Source organism: Pelophylax lessonae (genome assembly GCF_965119305.1).
Source record: "Pelophylax lessonae genome assembly, chromosome: 11".
NCBI classification, from domain to species: domain Eukaryota; kingdom Metazoa; phylum Chordata; class Amphibia; order Anura; family Ranidae; genus Pelophylax; species Pelophylax lessonae.
The window spans coordinates 28,026,883-28,051,803 of NC_138778.1; the positions used below are offsets into that span (position 1 = coordinate 28,026,883).

Sequence of the window (24,921 nt, forward strand, 5' to 3'; positions counted from 1 at the left end):
GTGGTTACTGCTGGTGGGTACTGCTGGCTGGTACTGCGGGTGGGTACTGCTGGCTGGTTACTGTCAAATTACATGAAAGTCGCACCAGTGTGAATGGGGGCTAAAGGTTTTTTTATTTATGAGGCTCATACATTCAATAGTAACTGGATTCTGTAGTTGTTCAGACTAGTGTAGTTTAACCTGCTATTTTATGGAGCAGAACACCCTGATCTATTTGTCATGACATGTCATGTAAATCCTGGCACCCGCACAATTTTTGGCTGTGTCCACAAAAGTGTGAAACAGATATCCCAACCTGTGAAACCTCAGTTCAGGGAGGTGGCACTCCGCACCCCTACCCCACCTTCCCACCACCAATTTAACACAACTAGAGGATGATGAAATGAAATGGAATCAGTATACAGAGGTTTATTTCTTCTGAGAGATATTAAAGGAACACTCTAACCGCCATGACCACTTCAGTGATTTAAAGTGGTCATGGTGGTAGGAGTCAGAAACACTGCACATGCTGGGATATTTACAGTTATGTGCTGGGGGCTAGTTGCACCCCTAGCACATATGATTTACTGCTGGCTGGTATTGCTGGCCGGTTCTGCTGGTGGTTACTGCTGGTGGATACTGCTGGCTGGTATTGCTGGCTGGTACTGCTGACGGATACTGCTGGTGGATACTGCTGGCTGGTACTGCTGGTTGTTACTGCTGGCTGGTATTGCTGGCTGGTATTGCTGGCGGGTACTGCTGGCTGGTACTGCTGGTGGTTACTGCTGGCTGGTATTGCTGGCTGGTACTGCTGGTGGGTACTGCTGGCGGGTACTGCTGTTGGATACTGCTGGTGGTTACTGCTGATGGGTACTGCTGGCTGGTACTGCTGTTGGATACTGATGGCTGGTACTGCTGGCCTGTACTGCTGGCTGGTTTTGCTGGTGGTTACTGTTGGTGGTTCCTGCTGGTTGGTACTGCTGATGGGTACTGCTGGTGGGTACTGCTGGCTGGTTCTACTGGTGGTTACTGCTGGCTGGTAATGCTGGGGGGTACTGCTGGCCGGTTCTGCTGGTGGTTACTGCTGGCTGGTACTGTTGGCTGGTGGGTACTGCTGGCTGGTACTGCTGGTGGTTACTGCTGGTGGTTACTACTGGCTGGTACTGCTAGTGGGGACTGCTGGTGGGTATTGCTGGCTGGTACTGTGGGTGGTTACTGCTGGTGGGTACTGCTGGCTGGTACTGTGGGTGGATACTGCTGGTGGTTACTGCTGGCTGGTAATGATGTGGGTACTGCTGGTACTGCTGATGGGTGCTGCTGTGGGTACTGCTGGTGAGAAATGCTGGCAGGGAGTGTGAGGAGTGGCGCAGTAGGAAGCATGCAGAGCCGATGCTTCCTATATCTCTCCTCTCACAGGCAGAGTGCATTTGATATCACTCCACCTGTGATAGAATGGAGCCGGAACTATACAAGAAGCATCGGCTCAGTTCTGACAGCTGCACTTGCAGGTGTCAGGGAGTCGCAGCCCACATGCAGGAGTCTCCCGCACCTCGCGGGAGACTTGGGATGTCTGCTGACACAGATCAGCCCCTGCTGCAGCCTCTTCCCTTGTGATTTGCAGCAAAGTTAGTGTTGCAATCTGATCACTGAGAGGAGAGGAGACTGAGGAAATGTTTTTTCTGCCTGCAGCAGACTGATGCATCATCTCGGCCTAGACAAAGTCACTGAACCAGGACTGTTTTTGAATGATAAAAGTTAAAGCTTTTTTTAGAAAGTGATCCTGTGGCTGTATATTGGGAGAGTGTATTCATGCTCACTGAAAAGTTCCATTTTATTACTTGTCAATGGCTGTTATTGCATTGCTGACATTCTTTGGCCTTCTGCACATATAAACCTGGCGTTGAGAGAGCTGACTCAGCCAATCACATCACTTTTTTGCTTCGGCAGTGAAGTTTCGGGTTCTGTACAACAGAACCATGTGAGGATTTTTCAAGGCTAAGTTCACGCCGGGGGGTCGTAAAAACTTAAGGGCTTACTGGCCAAATGAAAAGGCCCTTGCTGCAACCGCGCGCCCAACGCCACAGCATTTACAATGTAAAACATTAACAGGGCAGAGTCATAGACAGGCCACGCCCACCAAGGATGGACCCTGGAATACTGGCACTGTGATCCTCCTTTATGCAATTTGATTTCCTGCATGATGTCAATTTGGCGCAATGTCTTTACAATGCAAGGAGCACAGGAATGGAAAACGAATGAAGCATCAGGGGCGATCAAAGGGTTAAATGTGCTCCTAGGGAGTGCTTACTAACTGTGTGGAGGAGGTGATTTTACTGGGGGAAGACAGAGATCCGTGTTCCTGCTTAGCAGGAACACAAGATCTCCATTTTCCCCTCACATCCTGCATTGTGTACATAGGCAGACCGCCGTTCTGCCTCTCTCACGAACGATTGCGGGGTGCCAGCAAACATCAGGTCCAACGGACTCGCTGATTGGCTCCTGCTGTGCCCAATCACAATGAGAGTAGGTCACCCGCGGCACATGCGCCCCAGGCCCAGAGCACGAAATGACGTACAGATATGTCATTTTGCGCAGGAGAGCCGCAAAGCTGCAGCATATCGGTGTGGGGGGAGTAAAAAACCGGTTAAGGTAGATGTAAAGGAGATTGTGCAATCAGATTGTGTAGTGTATGCTTAGCAGACAGTAGATTGTGATATGTATGGTGAGCCTAATGCTGACAAACTATAACACAAAATGGTAAATTGTAGATCATAATCATCATTTCTATCACATTTTTTAATCTGTGGTTTGGTCGATTGTTTTTTATTGAATCTATAAACCTCAGGTTGGTGTGTACAATCACTTGTTTGACAAGTTACTGAATGTCACTGTCATCTGTTTCCTTGTTACAAGTTCACTTCCTAATCAACTACTAAAAGAATATAAAGTAAAAGTTGTGAGGCCACGCCCACAGATCCGGTAGTATTGGTTTAGGGAGCGTGGGAAATTAGTCGACTTTCCATTTTGTATCAGGACTGTAGGCTGTATGTGGCATTTAATTGATGGGACAGAGGGGACTTTGTATTACTACTGACTCACCTGTGCTGACCTAAGCTGCCCTGCGGCCAGGACAAGTGATGGGCAGGAGGGGTGGCTGTCCTTGGCAATGCAGTATCATATGACATCGGGGGGGGGCACCTCGAGGGGATTGGGGTGGAGAGGATTTGTGTTGGGAGGGGGATTTGGGAGTCTGCAGGAGGGGAAACTTGGGTGTCTGTGTGTTAGGAGTGGTGATTTTTGGGGATTTGTATTAGGGATCGACCGATTATCGGCGAAAGCTGATATGCATTTTCCCCCATATATCAGAATCAGCCCCTGAGGTTACCGATATTTCGGGAAAGTGCTTGTACCGAAGTGATGCCTGCACCTAGAGGCATCACCCCGGTACCGGCGTCCATAGCTGATGGTCGGCTGTCTTGTAATGACAACCGATGTGGCTGAGAAGCCGCTTGGCTGTCATTACAAGGAGCGGGAGGGGATGTTGTCCACCACCCTCCTGCCGCCTTCCGCGGCTCGCCTGGATCTCCCGTCCCACCAGGAGACCTGGGAAACCAGCCTGAACGGCAGCCGAAGATAAGACCTGATCAAAGCCGCATTCGGTTCTGATCGGGTCTCCATGGAAAAACCCGGAAGTGATGTCATGACATCACTTCTGGGTACTCGGCGCCAAATTAAAAAAAATTACAGCATTCAAAACAGCCAAACTTGGCGTACCTGCAGGGGGGATTTGGAGTGGGGGGAGAGGACGTGTATTCGGAGGGAAAATTTGAGGGGTAGAGGATTTGTGCACGGAGGGGATTTTTTTTTCTTTGGGGGGGGGGGGCATTTTTACATGGTGGGGTGATTTAGGGTGATTTGTATTGGAAGGGGACGAGGATGAGAGAAAATTCGATTTGGGGGGTTTATGCTAGAAAAAGTGATACCCCACTCCCCTTGCTATTACATACATTCAGTGCTGGAGGTGCCGGAACTGCATTCCTCCACCTCCCTGCTGAAAACAACCATACCGCATTTGGGTGCCATTAGGAAATAATAGCACTGCAAATGTATTGCGCGTTTTGCAGCGATTCTGGAATCCCCATTCCGATATGCATAGATGTAAACAGGGCAATCATTTATAAAATCTGTTTGCAATCAGATGTCTTTAAAGCGTTTGTTGCTCCAACACTTCATATTCCTGATATGTGCCTGCTGTACCATGTACTGGTATGAGAAACTATCCCATTCTCTTTGTATTGCTTCTTTTATGTGAAATCCCCAGTGTTCCTGCCAGTCCCTCTGCTTTCCTATTAAAAACTGACCACACTAATCAGGAGAGCACAGCATGGTCAGTTCTCTAGCTATGCTGAGAACTCAGTATGCTCTCCTCAGATGATCAGACTTGTCCTGACGTGCCCCTGCTGCACAGCCATTTCCTGGCAAGCTCAGTGTGCTGCTGCTTCTCCTCCCCCAGCTCTTATGCAGCTGGAATGTGGTCCCCTTTAAAAAAAAAACAAGGAAAAAAAGTATTTATATGTTTTTTTGTTTTTTTTTTTATATCGGTACACAAATGTTTTGCCTTTCATTTCTATTTCCAACTGAATGGGATGTATTACCAGGTGATCATATGCAATCAGTTTAAGGCGCTCATACACTCTGTGTTTTGGCTGATTCCTGATGAACCAGCAAACTCACTCAGAGGGTGACCCAGTCCACTGCCTCCCACCCACTCCACATTCCTGGAATGAAACATAGAAGGAGCCAGCAGGAAACTTATATGGGAGGAGCTATGTGTTAAAATAAGAGGCCCTCCGGAAGATTCATCTATCAGCACCATAGAGTGTGGATGGAGGAATCTGTTTTAACCACTTCTGGACCGGAAGGATTTTCCCCCTTAACCACTTAAAGCGGTTGTAAACCCTAAAACATAAAAAAAAAAAAAAAAAAAACCTGCAAGACAAAGGCATAATGAGCTAGTATGCATCGCATACTAGCCCATTATGTGTAACTTACCTTAGAACGAAGCCCCGACACGGACCCCCGGACATCGCTGCAGGCGCTGCCATGATCCCTCGCCGTCTCTTCCGGGTTCGGCGGCTCCGGCGCGGTGATTGGCCAGAAGAGACGGCTCCGGCGCGATGATTGGCATGCGCGCGGGAGTGATTTTTCCGGCAAGCTCCCGGCAAGTTAATTGAAGGTCCCCCCGGACCTTCAGAGCGCATGCGCCGCTCGCGCGAGCGGCTGCATGCACTGTAAATATCTCCTAAACCGTGCCGGTTTAGGAGATATTATTTGTACCTGCAGGTAAGCCTTATTATAGGCTTACCTGTAGGTTAAAGTGCCAAAAAGCGGTATACTACCGCTTTAAGATTTTACCCCCTTCCTGACCAGGGGGTTTTTTGCGATTTTTTTACTGTGTGACTTTAACGGACAATTGCGCGGTCGTGCGACGCTGTACCTAAACGAATTTCACGTCCTTTTTTCCCCACAAACAGAGTTTTCTTTTGCTGGCATTTGATCACCTGTGCGATTTTTATTTTTTGCGCTATAAAAAAAAAAAATGCGACAATTCTGAAAAAAAAAAAACAATATTTTTCACATTCTGCTTTATAACTTTCCCCCCCAAAAAATGTAAAAATCTAATTATTTTAACATTTTAGGCCAATTTGTTTTCTGCTACGTATTTTTGCTAAAAAAAAAAATCGCAATAAGCGTATTTTGATTGGTTTGCGCAAAAGTTATCCCGTCTACTAACTACGGGAAAGATTTGTCATTTTTATTGTTTTTTTTTTCATTTATTTTTCTTTGCCGGCATTCTTTTTACACATGTCCCACCCAAATCACATCTATATCATACAGGTGCGACTTTCATGCGACCTTTGAGAGTTTACATTGAGATCTATGGACCTCAAGTGGCATGAAAGTCAGATCAAAGAAGTGCAGGAACTACTTTGAAGTCGCTGTGACTTGAAGTCGAACAGATTTGAACAGGTATCATTGGGGAACATGGGGTGCGACTTTTCATGTGACGTTGGGGTCGAAAGTCGCACGACAAGTCGCACAAGTGTGAATGGACTCTAAAAGTGGTTGTAAACCTCAGACATAAAATATCTGACAGGGAGCTAAAGTGGATCTGGGGAGTGAAGGTGAGCTTTACCCCCAGGCCAATTCCGACATTTCTGTCACATATGTAAAAAAATCTGCACTTTTTTTACTTTTTTTTTTACAACCCCCAAACATTATATATATATATATATATATACAGTATATATATTTTTTAAACGGAGACCATAGAGAATAAAATGGCGGGTGTTGCACTTTTTTTGTCACGCGGTATTTGTGTATTGTTTGGAAAAAATATAATTTAAAGTGGGTGTAAACCTCAGACATGAAATATGAACAAAGCATATCCCTCTATAGTGTGTACTTTTCTCAATCCAGAGCACTAAGTGCCGGTTCACATTAGTGCGATCACAGAGATTGCATGTAATTCGGAGTGCACTGCTCCTAAATTACATGCGATCTCTGTGCGGTGCAAATTTCAGCCATACAGTTTGTATGGCTGAATTCGCAAGGCAATCGCTCTAAACACGCACATGACCCTTTTTGTTTTTAATCCGCAGCAGAATCGGATCGCATGGTGGTTCACACTAGTGCGATCCGATTCTTTGCGAACTTGCGATATGCGATCTCAACTGGGGGTGTTAACCTTTAATTGGCACCCCCAGCGTATCGCATATGGCAGTGTGAACTGCCAGGGGTGCGGAGGCGATGCGGGAACACGCTGCATATTCACAGCGTTCCCGCATCGCACAAATGTGAACCGAGACGGTAGTGTCATTGCTGTTTCCTTCCTCTGCTATCAGCATGAGTCACTTCTGACAAGTTTTCCTGACACCAAGAAGAATAAGGTGACAGGGGAGGGACCTCTAGCTGATTGACAGCCTCAGCTCTGTTCCTGTGTGCTGTGTGGAGGGGGGGGGGGCGGTGCCTTCCCTCGAATCAGCTTTCAGAGCTCTCTTCACTGAGCTCTACAGAGTGTAATTTTTGTTCTCTGTCCCCTTTTCTCTGAACTCTCATACAAGCTTTATAAATTCAGCACTTTGGATGGATGTAGAGAGGGCTGCAGATAAACAGGTACACCTTATGTAGGAGGATTTGTTTAATCTCTGGGTATCACCTGAGGCCAGTCCCTTCACTTGTTATATGTAAAGGTTTACAACCACTATAACCACTTCCTGCCTGCTCTATAGCCGAATGATGGCTACAGTGCGGGCTGACTTTGCCGGGAGGACGTCCATGACTCAGCTCAGACTCACAGATCGGGGTAAAGGGCCAATCACAGCGGCCCTTTACCACGTGATCAGCTGTGTCCAATGACAGCTGATAACAGGATGTAAACACAAGCTGGCTTGTGTTAAAGGCACATCTACACTGATAGTCAGGGCACTGATTGCCAGTGTCCTGATTATCAGTGCAGTCCCAATAGTGCCCACCAGTGCTGCCAATCAGTGCCCATCAGTGCTACCAATCAGTGCCCATCAGTGCTGCCAATCAGTGCCCATCAGTGCTACCAATCAGTGCCCAACAGTGCTACCAATCAGTGCCTATCAGTGCTACCAATCAGTGCCTGTCAGTGCTGCCAATCAGTGCCCATCAGTGCTGCCAATCAGTGCCCAGCAGTGCTACCAATCAGTGCCCATCAGTGCTGCCAATCAGTGCCCAGCAGTGCTACCAATCAGTGCCCAACAGTGCTACCAATCAGTGCCACCAATCAGTGCACAACAGTGCTACCAATCAGTGCCCATCAGTGCTGCCAATCAGTGCCCAGCAGTGCTACCAATCAGTGCCCAACAGTGCTACCAATCAGTGCCTATCAGTGCTACCAATCAGTGCACAGCAGTGCTACCAATCAGTGCCCATCAGTGCTGCCAATCAGTGCCCAGCAGTGCTACCAATCAGTGCCCATCAGTGTCACCTATCAGTACTGAAAAAATATATAACAAATAACCGGGCCTAGGAGGTAATTGATACTGGCGCTCTCTTATTGAGAATGTCTCCATCACAAATATAGACCAAAAAAGTGACAGCGCTGTATGCAAGTATACCCAAATAAACGCTTTTACAATCTTAAGTCCCTGTTCACATATATGCGATGACAGACATTGCATGTGATTCGCAGCACACTGCTCTAGATTGTATGGCTGAATTTGCGTTGCATTTGGACACAACTCGCACAGGACACTTTTTTGGGTCTGCAGCAGAATCGTATCACATGGGTGTTCACATGTCTGAACTGACAGTTCGTACTGCGATATGCAAACTGATCTGGGGGTGTCGTTAACTTTGTATTGACACCCCCAGGGATTCGCATATGGCAGTGTGAACCGCCAGCGAGTTGAATGCGATGCGGGGACTCGCCGTAGATTCGCAGGGTTCCTGCATCGCATATGTGTGAACCGGGACTTAAAGTGCTAAAATCATAAATCTTACTAAGTGAAATCAAAAATTGCTAGACTGATATCGTATCAAAAAAATATTACAATAAACATAAGGCTCCTTTCATACGGTCCGCCTCCGTTGGCGGACTCCGTGCTGCTCAGTGGAGATCGATCCGCTGATCCCCGCTGAGCAGGCAGGTGACATCTCCCTCTCCGCTCTGTGTGCAGAGACGGAGGTGTCAGATCCCCGCAGCTCTCTATGGGGAATCGGATGAGAATGAACCGCCTGTCCGCTCTCATCCGATCCCATCCGATCCCCTGGACGGATGGAAAATAGGGTTTCCATCCGTCCGAATTTCACGGACAGGATCGGATGCGGTCGGATGGCAGTGGGTGTCAGTGGACATGTCTCCACTGACATCCGCTGCCCCATAGGGATGCATGGGGCATCCGTTCAGATCCGCCTAAAAATCTGATCGGATCGTTCGTGTGAAAGAGCACTAACCTATTAATGTGATAAGAGTGTTCTGGTGCTTCCATAAATACCCACATATAAATGTGTCAAAAACGGATTCAGCAAACATAACAAATGTAACAAAGAAGTGCTACATTGTTTCAAAGAATACCCACAAGTGTATACATTGATCATTGGTGTTCATAGTTCATTGAAAAAAATTCATTATATTAAATTAAAATAGTTGAACCCTACGGACTAAGACTGGGATGCCATTAAAATTCACATTATAGCGTATGGATCACGGGCAGAACCGCCGCGGTTCCGCCCGCGATCCGGAGATTATTGCAAATCGCGGGACGCCTGTGCGTTGCCCGTTGATTTGCAATAGACCCCCAAACGCTGAGCGATGTTGCCGCGATTTCCGCCTGCCGAATCGCGGTAACATCGCGCAAAAAAAAATTGCGGGACGCATTACGACCAAAAAAGTACAAGAGCTTCTTTGGATCGTATTGCGTCCCGCGATTTTTTTTGCGCGATATTACCGCGATTCGGCAGGCGGAAATCGTGGCAACATCGCTCAGCGTTTGGGGGTCTATTGCAAATCAATGGGAAACGCACAGGCGTCCCGCGATTTGCAATAATCTTCGGATCGCGGGCGGAACCGCGGCGGTTCTGCCCGTGATCCATACACTATAATGTGAACGGAGCCTTAAGGCAGGCGTCTCAATACTCTTGACAGTATAGTGTATATGAACCTTGGTTTAGGGCTTACAATGGAATCACCCTCTAAAGAGTGATCCAGCGGTGGTTCGCTTTTTAGAGGGCGTTTGACAGTCGGTGAGGCGCTGTCACTTTTTTTTAACCCCTAAATGCCCCATCACAACTCTTCTCTTAAACTGGTGGCATTGCACGGGGGATTTCAGGTCACCGCATTCACCACTGGTTGTACTTTATGTAATTTGGCATCTGCAGAGGAACTTTCTATAATGAATTCCCATGTTGGCACCAAACAGCTCAGCTTCACACTCCGACTGCTTCCAAAGTGCGGACAGAACTTTTTAGACGCTCCCTCGCTGACCCCCTCCAACCACCCTTATATGGTGTGTGGGCGGGGATAGGCAAATCGAATCAGCCGCGGGGCGCCGAGTGGAATGATACTGCGCTCTAGGGGCGACTTCTGAGGGGCGGGGACTAGGGACAGGCGGGCGTGGCTTAATTAAAGGTACCCGCAGCTACATCGGGCGGTTCCATTGTCGGGACTTTTTTTGCGGTGGCTGTGCGGGGCTCTCATGGCGCGATCGGGGAGGATGATGCTGCTGGCTCGGAAGGCGCTGAGTGCGGGGGTGCAGAGGGTGTGGTCTCGGGGGATGCACCAGGGCAGGTAAGGGTGAAGGGGGTAACATGTATTATACTCTGTGCAATAAAAGTCATTGCAATGCTAATGGCCAACCTCCAACTTTATGTCTGCTTACACACTGCGGGGAATATCTGTCAGTAATGCCTGGGTCAATAAGTGAGAACAGCTGGAAGGAATGGCTGCTTCTCCGCTGAAGGCTGCACAGCCCCCATAGATCTAAGCACCCCATAGATCTTAGAGCACCCCATAGATCTAAGCACCCCATAGAGGTTAGAGCACCCCATAGATGTTAGAGCACCCCATAGATGTTAGAGCACCCCATAGAGGTTAAAGCACCCCATAGATCTTAGAGCACCCCATAGATCTTAGAGCACCCTATAGATCTTAGAGCACCCCATAGAGGTTAGAGCGCCCTATAGAGGTTAGAGCGCCCTATAGAGGTTCGAGCGCCCCATAGAGGTTAGAGCACCCCATAGAGGTTAGAGCACCCCATAGATCTTAGAGCCCCCCCATAGATCTTAGAGCACCCCATAGATCTTAGAGCACCCCATAGATCTTAGAGCACCCCATAGATCTTAGAGCACCCCATAGAGGTTAGAGCATCCCATAGAGGTTAGAACATCCCCTTAGATCTTAGAGCACCCCATAGATCTTAGAGCACCCCATAGATCTTAGAGCACCCCATAGAGGTTAGAGCGCCCCATAGAGGTTAGAGCACCCCATAGATCTTAGAGCACCCCATAAAGGTTAGAGCGCCCCATAGAGGTTAGAGCGCCCCATAGAGATTAGAGCACCCCATAGAGGTTAGAGCACCCCATAGATCTTAGAGCACCCCATAGATCTTAGAGCACCCCATAGAGGTTAGAGCACCCCATAGATCTTAGAGCACCCCATAGAGGTTAGAGCAACCCATAGATCTTAGAGCACACCATAGAGGTTAGAGCACCCCATAGAGGTTAGAGCGCCCCATAGAGGTTAGAGCGCCCCATAGAGGTTAGAGCGCCCCATAGATCTTAGAGCGCCCCATAGATCTTAGAGCACCCCATAGAGGTTAGAGCACCCCATAGAGGTTAGAGCACCCCATAGATCTTAGAGCACCCCATAGATCTTAGAGCGCCCCATAGAGGTTAGAGCGCCCCATAGAGGTTAGAGCGCCCCATAGAGGTTAGAGCGCCCCATAGATGTTAGAGCGCCCCATAGATCTTAGAGTACCCCATAGAGGTTAAGGCGCCCCAAAGAGGTTAGAGACCCCCATAGATCTTAGAGCACCCTATAGAGGTTAGAGCGCCCAATAGATGTTAGAGCGCCTCACAGATGTTAGAGCGCCTCACAGATGTTAGAGCGCCTCACAGATGTTAGAGCGCCCCACAGATGTTAGAGCGCCTCATAGATGTTAGAGCGCCTCACAGATCCTAGAGCACTCCATAGAGGTTAGAGCACCCCACAGATGTTAGAGCGCCCCATAGAGGTTAGAGCACCTCATAGATGTTAGAGCGCCTCACAAATGTTAGGGCGCCCCATAGATGTTAGAGCGCCCCGCGGATCTTAGAACGCCCCACGGATCTTAGAACGCCCCACGGATCTTAGAGCGCCCCATGGATCTTAGAGTACTCGATAGAGGTTAGAGCGCCTCATAGATCTTAGAGCGCCCCACAGAGGTTAGAGCGCCCCATAGATCTTAAAACATTCCAAGGAGGTTAGAGCACCTCATAGATCTTAGAGCGCCCCACAGATCCTAAAACACTCCATGGAGGTTAGAGAGCCCTATGGAGGTTAGAGTGCCTCATAGATCTTAGAGCACCCCACAGATCCTAAAACACTCCATGGAGGTTAGAGGGCCCTATGGAGGTTAGAGTGCCTCATAGATCTTAGAGCGCCCCACAGATCCTAAAACACTCCATGGAGGTTAGAGGGCCCTATGGAGGTTAGAGTGCCTCATAGATCTTAGAGCACCCCACAGATCTTAAAACACTACATGGAGGTTAGAGGGCCCCATGGATGTTAGAGTGCCCCATAGATCTTAAATCACTCCATGGAGGTTAGAGCACCTCATAGATCTTAAAGCCCCAGTGGAGAATAGAGTGCCTCATAGATCTTAGTGTGCCTCACAGATCTTAAAACAGTCCATGGAGGTTAGAGCAACACATAGATCTTAAAGCCCCAGTGGATGTTGGAGTGCCACATGTAGGTTAAAGTGCCTAACAGATGTTAAAACACTCCATGGCGGTTAGAGAGCCACATAGATCTTAGAGCTCCCCACAGATTCTTAAACACTCCATGGAGGTTAAAGCACCTCAAATATCTTTAAGCGACCCACTGGGGTTAGAGGGCCCTATAGTTTTGAATGACCCATGGAGGTTAGAGCACCCCATGTAAGTTACAGGGTCCCATAGATGCTAGCAAGACCCATGGAGGTTAGAAGGCCCCATAGATGTTAGAGTGACCCATGGAGGTTAGAGTGCCTGATAGATTTGAACGACCTATGGAGGTTGTAGCTTCCCATGTTGGTTAGATAGTCCCAAAGATGTTAGCACGACCCATGGAGGTTAGAAGGCCCCATAGATGTTAGAGTGACCTATGGAAGTTAGAAGGCCCCATAGATCTTAGAGCGACCCATGGAGTCTAGAGGGCCCCATAGATCTTAAACCAACCTATAGAGGTATGGGGGCCCCATGGAGATTAGAGCACCCCATAAACTTTAGAGCAGCCTATGGACAGTATAGTGACCTATGGAGTTTAGAGAACCCCACAGACCTTAGAATAACCAAATGAGTTTAGAGCGACCCATGGACAAAGCACACCATGGATGCTAGAATGCCCCATTGGCGTTAGAGTGTTCGATAGATGTTGGATCACCCCATAAACAAAGCATACCATGGACCTTAGAGCAACCTACTGAGGTTAGAGTGACCCATAGACAAAACCCCTCATGGACGCTAGAATGCCGCATTGGCATTAGTGCTCCATTGACGTTAGCTCACCCCGAGGCGCGCTATGGAGTGTAGAGCCCATGGACTTCAGAGTCACATACTGAGGTTAGAGCGACCCATAGACAGAGCACTCCATGGACATTAGGGAGGCCTATAGACATTAGAGTGCTCCATGGAGGTTAAAATGCCCCATAGACGTTAACACAACCCCATACATTTTGGAGGACCCATGTAGAAGGCAACCCATAGACATTAGAGCAACCCATGGAGGTTAGAGTGCCCCATAGACATTAGCGCACCCAATGGAGGTTAGAGCGGCCCATAGACTTTAGAGCACTCCATAGATAAAGCACCCCATGGACCTTAAAGTGACCTACCAAGGTGAGAACGGCCCATAGACAAAGGACCCCATGGACGTTAGAGAGCCCCATAGACGTTACAGTGCTCCATGGACGTTAGAGTGGCCTATAGACTTTAGAGTGACCCATGAAATTTAGAGTGCCCCATAGACGTTAGCTCCCTCCATGGAAGTTACAGCGGCCTATAGACAATAGAGCACCCCAAAGGCGTTGGCGTACCCCATGAAGGTTAGAGCGCCTCATAGAATTAGCTTCTCCCATAGGTGTTAAGATGCCCCATAAATGTTAGAGAACCCCATGGGAGGTAGAGCAACCCATGGAGGTTAGAATGCCCCTTAGATGTTAGAGCACCCTATGGAAGTTTGAGCCATCCCCTAATAGGGTTTGAGCTCATAGAGTGCTCATAGGGTTTGAGCACGCCATGGACATTAGGGTTACATACATTAGAGGTACTCATGGACATTAGGTTACATACATTAGAGGTACCCATGGACATTAGGTTACATACATTAGAGGTACTCATGGACATTAGGTTACATACATTAGAGGTACCCATGGACATTAGGTTGCCCCATAGACATTGGAGAACCCTGTTGACAACCCCCATAGAGACTAGATTGCCCCAAAAATCTTTGCACGATAGAATGAGTGACAAGCTCAGCCTATTGTACAATCTCCAAATCTGAGCAGTCGGCCCCAGCTGACCAGTAGCATAGGGAAAGTTCAATTGGCTGTGTTGCATTTTGGCAACACAAAAACGTTAGAGAACCCCATGGGGTGTAGAGCAACCCATGGAGGTTAGAATGCCCCTTAGATGTTAGAGCACCCTATGGAAGTTTGAGCCATCCTCTAATAGAGTTTGAGCTTATAGGGTTTGAGAATGCCATGGACATTAGGGTTACATACATTAGAGGTACCCATAGACATTAGGTTACATACATTAGAGGTACCCATGGACATTAGGTTACATAGATTAGAGGTGCCCATGGACATTAGGTTGCCCCATAGACATTGGAGAACCCTGTTAACAACCCTCATAGAGACTAGATTGCCCCCAAAATCTTTGCATGATAGAATGAGTGACAAGCTCAGTCTATTGTACAATCTCCAAATCTGAGCAGTCGGCCCCAGCTGACCAGTAGCATGGGGAAAGTTCAATTGGCTGTGTTGCATCTTGGCAACTTATTGCTGTTCTTTGGCCAGCCGTAGATGGACAGATGTCTTGCCAAGAACGATTAACGTTTCTTAGGCAAGGCTGGAGGTCATTACAACTCTTTAGAGCAGCGTGTCTCAACCTTTTTTCAGTCAAGGTACCCTCCAAAATTATGAACAGTCTTAAGGCACCCTTTAAAGTTATGGACAATCTTGAGGTACCCCATTCTAAAATGTAAAAACGATTCTAATAGTTTTATATAATGCAGCAACACCCACATACTTATGACACCCAATGTTGGAGGTAATTTATTATTCCAAAGCAAATACACATTTGCAAACTGGTACTGACTAGTATTCCAATGTTTCTCTTCTCTCTGTTTTTTTCCATCACTCGGCTAATGTGACCCCCAAAGCTGATGGAGAGAAGCAAGGGAGGGTCAAACAATGATGCTATGTAGGCAACTAACATCTGCCTTATCAACTGATGATGTCATGTCATGTTAGGAGGTCGGCAGGTAGAAGGTCGTAATGGTGCACAATGAAAACCCGTGGCTTTGTGTAACTATAAGGAAGGCTTCATCCATTCGTGGGCTTGTATACAATTTTTGGGCAATTTGTAGGCATTTAGCCAAGGAACCCCTGAAGAAACCCTGGTTGACATTTGAAAACCCTTAAAATATGTTTAACGGAGATCAGAGGGGTGCTGGAGCTGCAGGAGAGGTGTGAGGGCCACATGGAATGGCCTGGTGGGTTGGATTCAACTTGCAGGCCTTGTGTTTGACACATTTGCTTTAAAACATCCCTACACCATACCGGTAGTCAATACTGTCCTTTAGAATAACCCTACTCAACATGGGTAGGCTACGTACCACTGAAGCACACCGGTGGTCAATATTGCCTTTTAGAATGGCTTTACACCCCACCAGTGTTTAAAGCGGAGTTCCGGCCACAGAATATTTTTTTTTTTTTAATACCTCCAAAACAGTGACCCACCGACCTTTATATATCAGCTAATCCTGGTTTATACCGTTAAATAACAGTTAGGCAATCCTAAAATCTTACTTTATATAATTTTTGCAGAGCGCCGCCATCTTTGTCCGGGTTACACGAGTCCTTAGTGGGGAAATGTCTGCCCTGCTTCCCGCTTCTGGTGGGAGGAGGCCGGTGAATCCAGCGCGAAATCTCGCGCATGCCCAGTACTATACGATCGACATAGTACTGGGTTTCCATAGGGACGGCAGCTCCGCCTAACATCGCATCATTTCCTGTTTGGAAATAACGCGATGAGAGGAGCGGCCGGCCGCCTACGTCATTGCCCATTGCATCCTGGGAGCGACGAGTAAGAGCTCCCAGGACGCATTGCGGGACAGGAAGTGACAGCGCGGGCCGAGCAAGGAGGAAGTGGAAGTAAAGTTGAGTATATTATCTTCTGAAATAAGGTAAGTAAAAAAAAAAAAAACGGGAATATCCAATTCTTTTACAGGGGACAATAAGGAAGCGGATGCCATAAAATCTAAAGTAAAGATTTTGTGGCCGGAACGGAACTCCGCTTTAATATTCCTTCTTAGAGTAGCCCTGCACAACACTGGCAGTAGTTATCGCCCCTTAGGGTAGCCCTACACAACACCCGCAATTGATATTGCTCTTTAGAGTATTGATACACAATTCCTGCAATTAGTATTGTCCCTTACGGGAAGCCCTACACAACACTGCTGGTCAATATCACCCCTTAGAGTAGCCATACACAACACCGGCTTTTGTTATTGCCTCTTTAGGGTATTCCTACACAACACACGTGTTCAATGTCACTCTTTAGAGTAACCCCGCACAACAGTCAATTTCCACATCTGTGATAAATATTGTACAGTAGGGTAGCCCTACACAACATTTGTGGTTTTTAACTCCCCTTAGGATAGCTCTACACAACACCCAAGCATTGCATTGAGGCAACTGGCCTCGTGTAGTGGTGCATCAACATCGTTGTAGCTTTTGTTGTATTTCTTTTGCCCCATAGAAATTAGATTGGCATCCAGACATTAAATTAACCCATAAACTTTTAGAAAGCCCCCCATAGGCATTCGGTTTCTACCCCGTGGGATGAGTAACAATCTGGGTCAATCAGATAGGGATTTCCCAACACTTTGGAAACCTCTTATGCTTTAAAGCAGAGTTCCGTCCTATTTCGCAACTTTAGTGATTCCTGGAGTGCTCGCTATGCTGATCAACAATTGGGCATTTTCAGTTTTTTTCAGGGGTCCCTTACCTTATTTTTAGGGCATTTTTGATTGTACTTCCTCCTTCTGCCCCCTCTGTGGCCACGGCCACCAACATCACTTCCGCCTTTGCATTGCATCCTGGGAGCTGTTTGTCATCACTCCCAGGAGGCTGGAATCAGGAAGAACTCCCAGAACACTCCCTGGAATCAGGAAGAAGGACACAGCAGATTACACTGCGGCTTCAGATACCCACATCCAAGATGGCCGTGCCCAGACAGCGTTTTTAAAAGTAAGATTTTGACTAAAACCCAATACTGTACACCTTGTAAGTATGAGAATAGCGGTTCTGTAAAGGGCGATGGATTAGTATTATAGGAGTATTTTTAGTTAAAAAAGGTATTTGAGGCAGGAACTCGGCTTTAACCACTAAAGCCCCGCAAGATTTTACCCCCTTCCTGACCAGGGGGTTTTTTGCGATTTTTTTACTGCGTGATTTTAACGGACAATTGCACGGTCGTGCGACCCTGTACCTAAACTAATTTGACGTCCTTTTTTTCCCACAAACAGAGCTTTCTTTTGGTGGTATTTGATCACCTGTGCGATTTTTTGATCATGCGCTATAAACAAAAAAAGAGCGTAAATTTTGCAAAAATAACAATATTTTTCACATTTTTTTGAAATTCCCCCCCAAAAAAATGTAAAAATTAAAATGTTTTAACATTTTCGGCCAATTTGTTTTATGCTACATATGTTTGGTAAAAAAAAATCGCAAAAAGCGTATTTTGATGGTTTGCGCAAAAGTTATCACGTTTACTAACAAAGGGAAAGATTTTTGTAATTTTTGGTGTTTTTTTTTTTTTTAACGAGTAATGGCGGCGATCTGTGATTTTTTTTTTTTATTGCGGGGGACAGATCGGACCCTTGACTGACATTTTTGACACTTTTGGGGGTACCAGTGACATTACTGCAGTAATCAGTGCTATATATATGCACTGTTACTGTAAAAATGACACTGGCAGGGAAGGGGTTAAATTTATTGGAGAGGGAGGGGTTAATGTATGCCTGGTGCTTACTGACGTGTGTGGGGGGAGGTGACTGAGTGACACAGGGACAGATCGCATGTTCAGCAATGCTGAATCCTGCAATCTGTCACTGTTTGTCACTGAGATCCGCCCGCCTTGTTTACACAAGCGGGCAGATCTCCAGACTCGATTCCCCGACGATCGGGGAAGAGCAGCGGTGATCACCGCCGCTCCTACCCTGGCCCGACTCCCGCTGTGACTGAATACAGTGGGAGCGAGCCTCCAGCGGCATGCGCGCGCCGCCCATGAGGGGAGGAGTCCAGCGACGTAGGTCTACGTCGCTGGACGGGAACGAGCCACTTTGCCGCAGTATGGCAAGTGGTTAAATTAACCCATAAACTTTTAGAAAGCCCCCCATAGGCATTCGGTTTCTACCCCGTGGGATGAGTAACAATCTGGGTCAATCAGATAGGGATTTCCCAACACTTTGGAAACCTCTTATGCTTTAAAGCGGAGTTCCGTCCTATTTCGCAACTTTAGTGATTCCTGGAGTGCTCGCTATGCTGATCAACAATTGGGCATTTTCAGTTTTTTTTTCAGTGGTCCCTTACCTTATTTTCATGGCATTTTTTATTGTACTTCCTCCTTCTCCCCCCTCTGTGGCCGCGGCCACCGACATCACTTCCGCCTTTGCATTGCATCCTGGGAGCTGTTTGTCATCACTCCCAGGAGGCTGGAATCAGGAAGAACTCCCAGAACACTCCCTGGAATCAGGAAGAAGGACACAGCAGATTACACTGCGGCTTCAAATGCCCACATCCAAGATGGCCGCGCCCAGACAGTGTTTTTAAAAGTAAGATATTGACTAAAATCCAATACTGTACACCTTGTAAGTATGAGAATAGCGGTTCTGTAAAGGGTGATGGATTAGTATTATAGGGGTATTTTTAGTTAAAAAAAGGTATTTGAGGCCGGAACTCCGCTTTAACCACTTGCCGACCGCCGCACGACTATCTACGTGGGCGGTCAGCCCCTCACAGGCAAAGTGACGTAGGTCTACGTCGCTCGCCTGTGAGGGTTTAGGGAGCGAGCGCGCGCCGCCGGAGGCGCGCTCCCGCTCCCGCGTGGTCACGGACCCCCCCGCGCGCGTGACCGGCGGACCCGATCGCCGCCGGCCACTCTGCGATCGGCGGGGGAGAGGGAGATAGTCAGGCAGCTTGTGTAAACAAGCTGCCTGTCATTCTCCTCTCTGTATGAGAGCTGATCACATGGATCTACTATGTAGATCCATTGATCACTCCTCATACAGTTGAAGCCACAGCCAATCACAGTTAGAATCACGCCCCTAGGGACACACACAGCCCCTCCCTCTCAAATAAAGTTAACCCCTTCACTACAAGTGCATTTTTACAGTAACAGTGCATATGTATAGCACTGATTACTGTAGAAATGTCACTGGTAACCCCAAAAGTGTCAAAAATGTCAGTCAAGGGTCCGATCTGTCCGCCGCAATGTCGCAGTACCGCAAAAAAAATCGCAGATCGCCGCCATTACGCGTTAAAAAAAAAAACAACAAAAATGACAAAAATCTTTCCCTTTGTTAGTAAACGCAATAACTTTTGCGCAAACCAATCAAAATACGCTTTTTGCGATTTTTTTTACCAAACATAGGTAGCATAAAACAAATTGGCCGAAAATATTAAAAAATTTTGATTTTTACATTTTTTTTTGGGGGAATTTCATATAAAAAAAAGGGAAAAATATTGCTATTTTTGCAAAATTGACGCTCTTTTTTTGTTTATAGCGCGTGATCAAAAAATCGCACAGGTGATCAAATACCACCAAAAGAAAGCTCTGTTTGTGGGAAAAAAAGGACGCCAAATTCGTTTCGGTACAGCGTCGCACGACCGCGCAATTGTCCGTTAAAGTCACGCAGTGCCGAATCGCAAAATGCCCTCTGGTCGTTTAGCAGCCAAATCCTCCGGGGCTTAAGTGGTTAATGAGTTTACCTATTGGCCTCAAGGATCCCTTACCCCCTAGGGCAGGGAAGGGATATGCAAACTTTGGCCCTTCAGATGTTGCAAAACTACAAGTCCAATTATGCCTCTGCCTCTGGGTGTCATGCTTGTGGCTGTCAGAATCTTGCTATGCATCATGGGACTTGTAGTTCTGCAACAGCTGGAGGGCCACAGTTTGCATATTCCTGCCCTAGGGTGTCCCTACACAGCACAGCCTGAGCCTCACCCAAGCATTGCATCAGGACATCACGCTGAGGGCAGGATTGGGCTTCATGGCCTCTTAGTGGGGATCCATATAAAGATGTCTGGTGGTTGCAAAGCCTTAAAGCAGGGATCCTCAAACTACGGCCCTCCAGCTGTTGCAGAACTACACAACCCATGAGGCATTGTAAAACTCTGACATTCACAGACCCGTCTAGGCATGATGGGAATTGTAGTTCCTGAACAACTGGAGGGCCATAGTTTGATGACCCCCTGCTTAAAGTTTTACTAAACCCTGTACCCTGCATTCACTGTATCTGCTCTCCCACAGTACACAGAACACGGAAATGCAATTATTTTAGTAAATATAAACTGCTAAGTTCATTTTCTCATCAGCAGTATGTATCAGTCTTATATCTTCTATTAGTGTCTGGTAAAAGCTTGTAGGAGGAGTTTTCATTCTCCTCTGACTGTCCTTTGAGGCTGCAAGACTCCTGACCCTCTGTCTGCACAGTGCTGATTGGCCCTGTGCTGATCACATGTACCCCCCCCCCCCCCCACACAAAAAAATCTCTAGCAATACACATGAAACTGAGCAAGTGCAGAGTGCCCCCAAGGCTCTGTACTATCAGCAGATGGATTGGGGACAGTAAAAGAAGGGGAGGATCAGAGAAGACAGGATCAAACTGTTTTTTTTTTTTTTTTTACACAATGCAGAGGATTAACCTCTTAGGTTCCACAGTGAGTATAACACGCATGCTTTACTGCCTATACAGACTGATTTTACTGTTGTGAATTTAGTGACAGTTTAACTGTTCTATGTCTGTGGCCAGCTTAAAGTGGGGCCCCACCCAAAAGGGGAAGCACTTTACACCCTCCACTGCCATATTTGGCTTTTTCTTTTTTTGGGGGGGGGGGGGGGGGGAGTGGGTACCTGGGTTTGACAGGCACCCGCTCCCACTTCTAGGTTAGATCACTATGAAGGTGTTCAGCCCCTCCTCCGCAGCCTTCTGGAACACACACAGGTCCCAAATACTGCAGGACCATTCACAAAGCGCAGTGCAACTTGTGCCATGTGCCCCTTTCCCCCCACAGTGCTGCTGGCTTCCCTCCTATACTCCCCCACCAGCAGCTCCTGCGGGCACACAGGGGGATGTTTCAGGATGAAGAGCAAGGGAGGGGGCCGGTGCCAATCACTCGCTGTGTCCATTCATCACTGAAGCATAGTAAACTGTGTTTACTATGCCTTAGTTTGCAAATGAGCAGGAAGCCTCAAAGCCTTTCCTATTCATTTATCTGGGCAGAGTCTACAGAGAAAGGAACTTATAAATCTATGGTCACTTTCAGCTGGGGGAAGGGGGCCCTGTCAGGTAGGCTGTATGGGGCCCCATGATTTCAAACAGCGGCCCTGACAGTACTTGTTCAAAAGTTATCAATACAATTGAATCCATTTGTCATGGACACACGCCAAGAGTTACAGTATAACCGTTTGCCTTCGGATGCTGCTTTCCATATAAATTACAATTTGATTGTAGGCGTATTGTGTACCGGGAGGTGTGGAGTCAGTCTGGCACAAATTTTTGTATTGATGACAACGTAACGGAACATGGAAGTGAGAGAGAGTGATCTAATCTTTATTACAGATTACCTACAAATATCAATATTCACTTTAACCACTTCAATACCGGGCACTTTAACCCCCTTTCTGCCCAGGTCAATTTTCAGCTTTCAGCGCTGTCACACTTTGACAATTGCGCGGTCATGTGACACTCAAACTACATTTTTATCATTTTGTTCATACAACTAGAGCTTTCATTTATTAGTATTTAATCCCCACTGGGTTTTTTTTTTCTTTTGGTAAGTAAAGGAAAAAAGACTGAAAATTACGGCCTCCAGTGGCCGTAATTTGCTATCATCAGCAGGCCTGGGACACCTACTGTATGCAGATTTATGCATTTGGCCAAATATGTACCAAGAAATCATAAATTCTGCCAGGGTATGTAAACTTATGAGCACAGCTGTATATGGGGCCTTAACCGGTTGCCGACCGCCGCACGACTATATACTGCGGCGGTCAGCCCCGGCCAGGCAGAGTGACGTATCGATACGTCACTCGCCTGTCACTGACTTGCGAGCCTATTGCGGGCGGGCGCGCGCCCGCCGCGGCTCGTTCACAGACAAGTCAGTGCGTGTGACCGGCGGACTCGATGTCCGCCAGTCACACTACGATCGCTCCTGTGAAGGGAGAAAGACAGAGCGGCTTGTGTAAACAAGCCGCCTGTCAGTTCTCCCTGTGTAAAAGTGAAGATCAGACAGTTCTACTATGTAGGACTGTTGATCTTTGCTTTTACACCAATAGCAATGTCCCTACACAGTTAGAATCACGCCCCTAGGACACACTTAACCCCTCCCTGTCCAATAAAGTTAACCCCTTCCCTGCCAGTGTCATTTTTACAGTAACAGTGCATATGTATAGCACTGATTACTGCAGTAATGTCACTGGTAACCCCAAAAGTGTCAAAAATGTCAGTCAAGGGTCTGATCTGTCCGCCGCAATGTCGCAGTACCGAAAAAAAAATTGCAGATCGCCGCCATTACGCGTTAAAAAAAAAACCACCAAAAATGACAAAAATCTTTCCCTTTGTTAGTAAACGCGATAACTTTTGCGCAAACCAATCAAAATACGCTTTTTGTGATTTTTTTTTTTTTTTTTTTTTTTACCAAACATAGGAAGCATAAAACAAATTGGCCGAAAAATGTTAAAAAAATTTTGATTTTTAAATTTTTTTTCGGGAATTTCATATAAAAAAATGTGAAAAATATTGTTATTTTTGCAAAATTTACGCTCTTTTTTTGTTTATAGCGCGTGATCAAAAAATCGCACAGGTGATCAAATACCACCAAAAGAAAGCTCTGTTTGTGGGAAAAAAAGGACGTCAAATTCGTTTAGGTACAGCGTCGCACGACCGCGCAATTGTCCGTTAAAGTCACGCAGTAAAAAATCGCAAAAAAACCCCTGGTCCTTTAGCAGCCAAATCCTCCGGGGCTTAAGTGGTTAAGCGAAATCGAATGTAACTGCATACGTTTTGTACCAGCAGCATGGTAACCTAAAACAAGCAATAGTTACATTAGACATTCCAATATAAACTTAATTGTGAGTGCTGCCTGTCTGCTGGCCACCTCTTTCCATATCTTCAGGATTCCAGGAATTCTTTGCAGCTTCTCCAATACCCCATAATGACAACGCAAAAGAAGTTTGTTTGAAATCTTTGCAAATTTATTAAAAAGAAAAAAGGAAAAAAAAACACGACGTACATAAGTATGCACAGCCTTTGCCATGACACTCTACATTGAGCTCCGGTGCATCCTGATTCCACTGATCATCCTTGAGATGTTTCTACAACTTGATTGGAGTCCAAACAAAAAGCACAGCCGGCAACTCCGTATAACTTCAAATACTTTATGGTCACATCCCAGTGTGTAAAAAAATAGTGTCCAGCCACTATTTTTTACTGTCATTACCTTCTATTTGTACTATTTTTTACTGACTGGGATGTGACCATAAAGCAGTGGTCCTCAACCCTGGCCTACAGGGCCCACTAACAGGCCAGATTTTAGGTATTACCTTGGGGAGATGCAGACTAGAGTACTGCAATCACTGAGCAGCAAATGATATCACCTGGGATGTATTTCAGTTATCTTGAAAATCTGGCCTGTTAGTGGGCCCTGTAGGCCAGGGTTGAGGACCACTGCCATAAAGTATTTGAAGTTATATGGAGTTTCCGGCTGTCCTTTTTGTTTTGTCATTTTGTCCTATGCTGTTGGAAAGGACACCTCAGCCTGGACACCCAGTAAACGTTTCCATTTTTATACAATGGCTCCACTGTCCTGAGCAATGCGCTTCTATTGTTTGGTTGGTTGGAGTCACCTGTGGTAAATTTAGTTGATTGGACATGATTTGGGAAGGCACACACCTGTCTATATAAGGTTCCACAGTTAACAGTGCATGTCAGAGCACAAACCAAGCCATGAAGTCCAAGGAATTGTCTGTATCAGACAGGATTGCATCGAGGCACAGATCTGGGGAAGGGTACAGAAAAATGACTAGTTTTGATGGAAAAGTCATGGAGGGGGGCACGGGTGGGGGTGGGAAATTACCAGTTCAGTGTTAGAGAGATTTAGTTTGAGGAAGTGGTGCGACATCCATGTTGATATGTCAGTAAGTAGGTTAGTAATACGAGAGGAGACGTCCTCGCACTCGCAGGATCTGCTACATTCTTTTCATACTAACGTACCGGTATGTCGGTACACTTTGCGGGCTTATACCGGGATGATGCCTCTAGTTAGAGGCATCATCCCGGTACCGTGGTTTGAAGCCGACGGTTGGCTTTCCGCTCGGGAGCCGCTCGATTGTTACCCGGGTGAGCGGGAGGGGACGTCCCCCCCCCTCCCGCCGCCTTCTGTGGCTTTGCTCGGGGCTCCCGTCCCACCGGGAGCCCCGAGCACCCAGCCGGCACGTCCACCGGCTGGATGGAGTTCCGATGAATGCCGGAAACGGCATCGATCGGGTCTCCGATGACGTAACCCGGAGGATTCGTCCATGACGTCACTTCCGGGTTACTGTGCTGCAAAAGGCGGCAGATTTGAAAAACGGCTGTATGCAAAAATGCCGTTTTCGGCGTTTTGCATACAGGGAAGTGTAGTGGAGGGGTCTAGGATCTTTTTGACCCTCGATCCCTCCATAAAG

General features: G+C 47.0%; 1 protein-coding gene across 1 annotated transcript in view; it reads left to right on the forward strand.

Annotated features, from left to right (window-relative positions):
• Positions 1 to 10,145: 10,145 nt before the first annotated feature.
• ACSF2 (acyl-CoA synthetase family member 2) overlaps positions 10,146 to 24,921 on the forward strand; it is a 117,491-nt gene continuing 102,715 nt past the window's right edge. Inside the window, exon 1 of the mRNA XM_082272488.1 lies at positions 10,146 to 10,297. Coding sequence (XP_082128614.1) covers positions 10,206 to 10,297 — 92 coding nt within the window. The 5' untranslated portion in view covers positions 10,146 to 10,205. The remainder of the gene's footprint in view (positions 10,298 to 24,921) is intronic.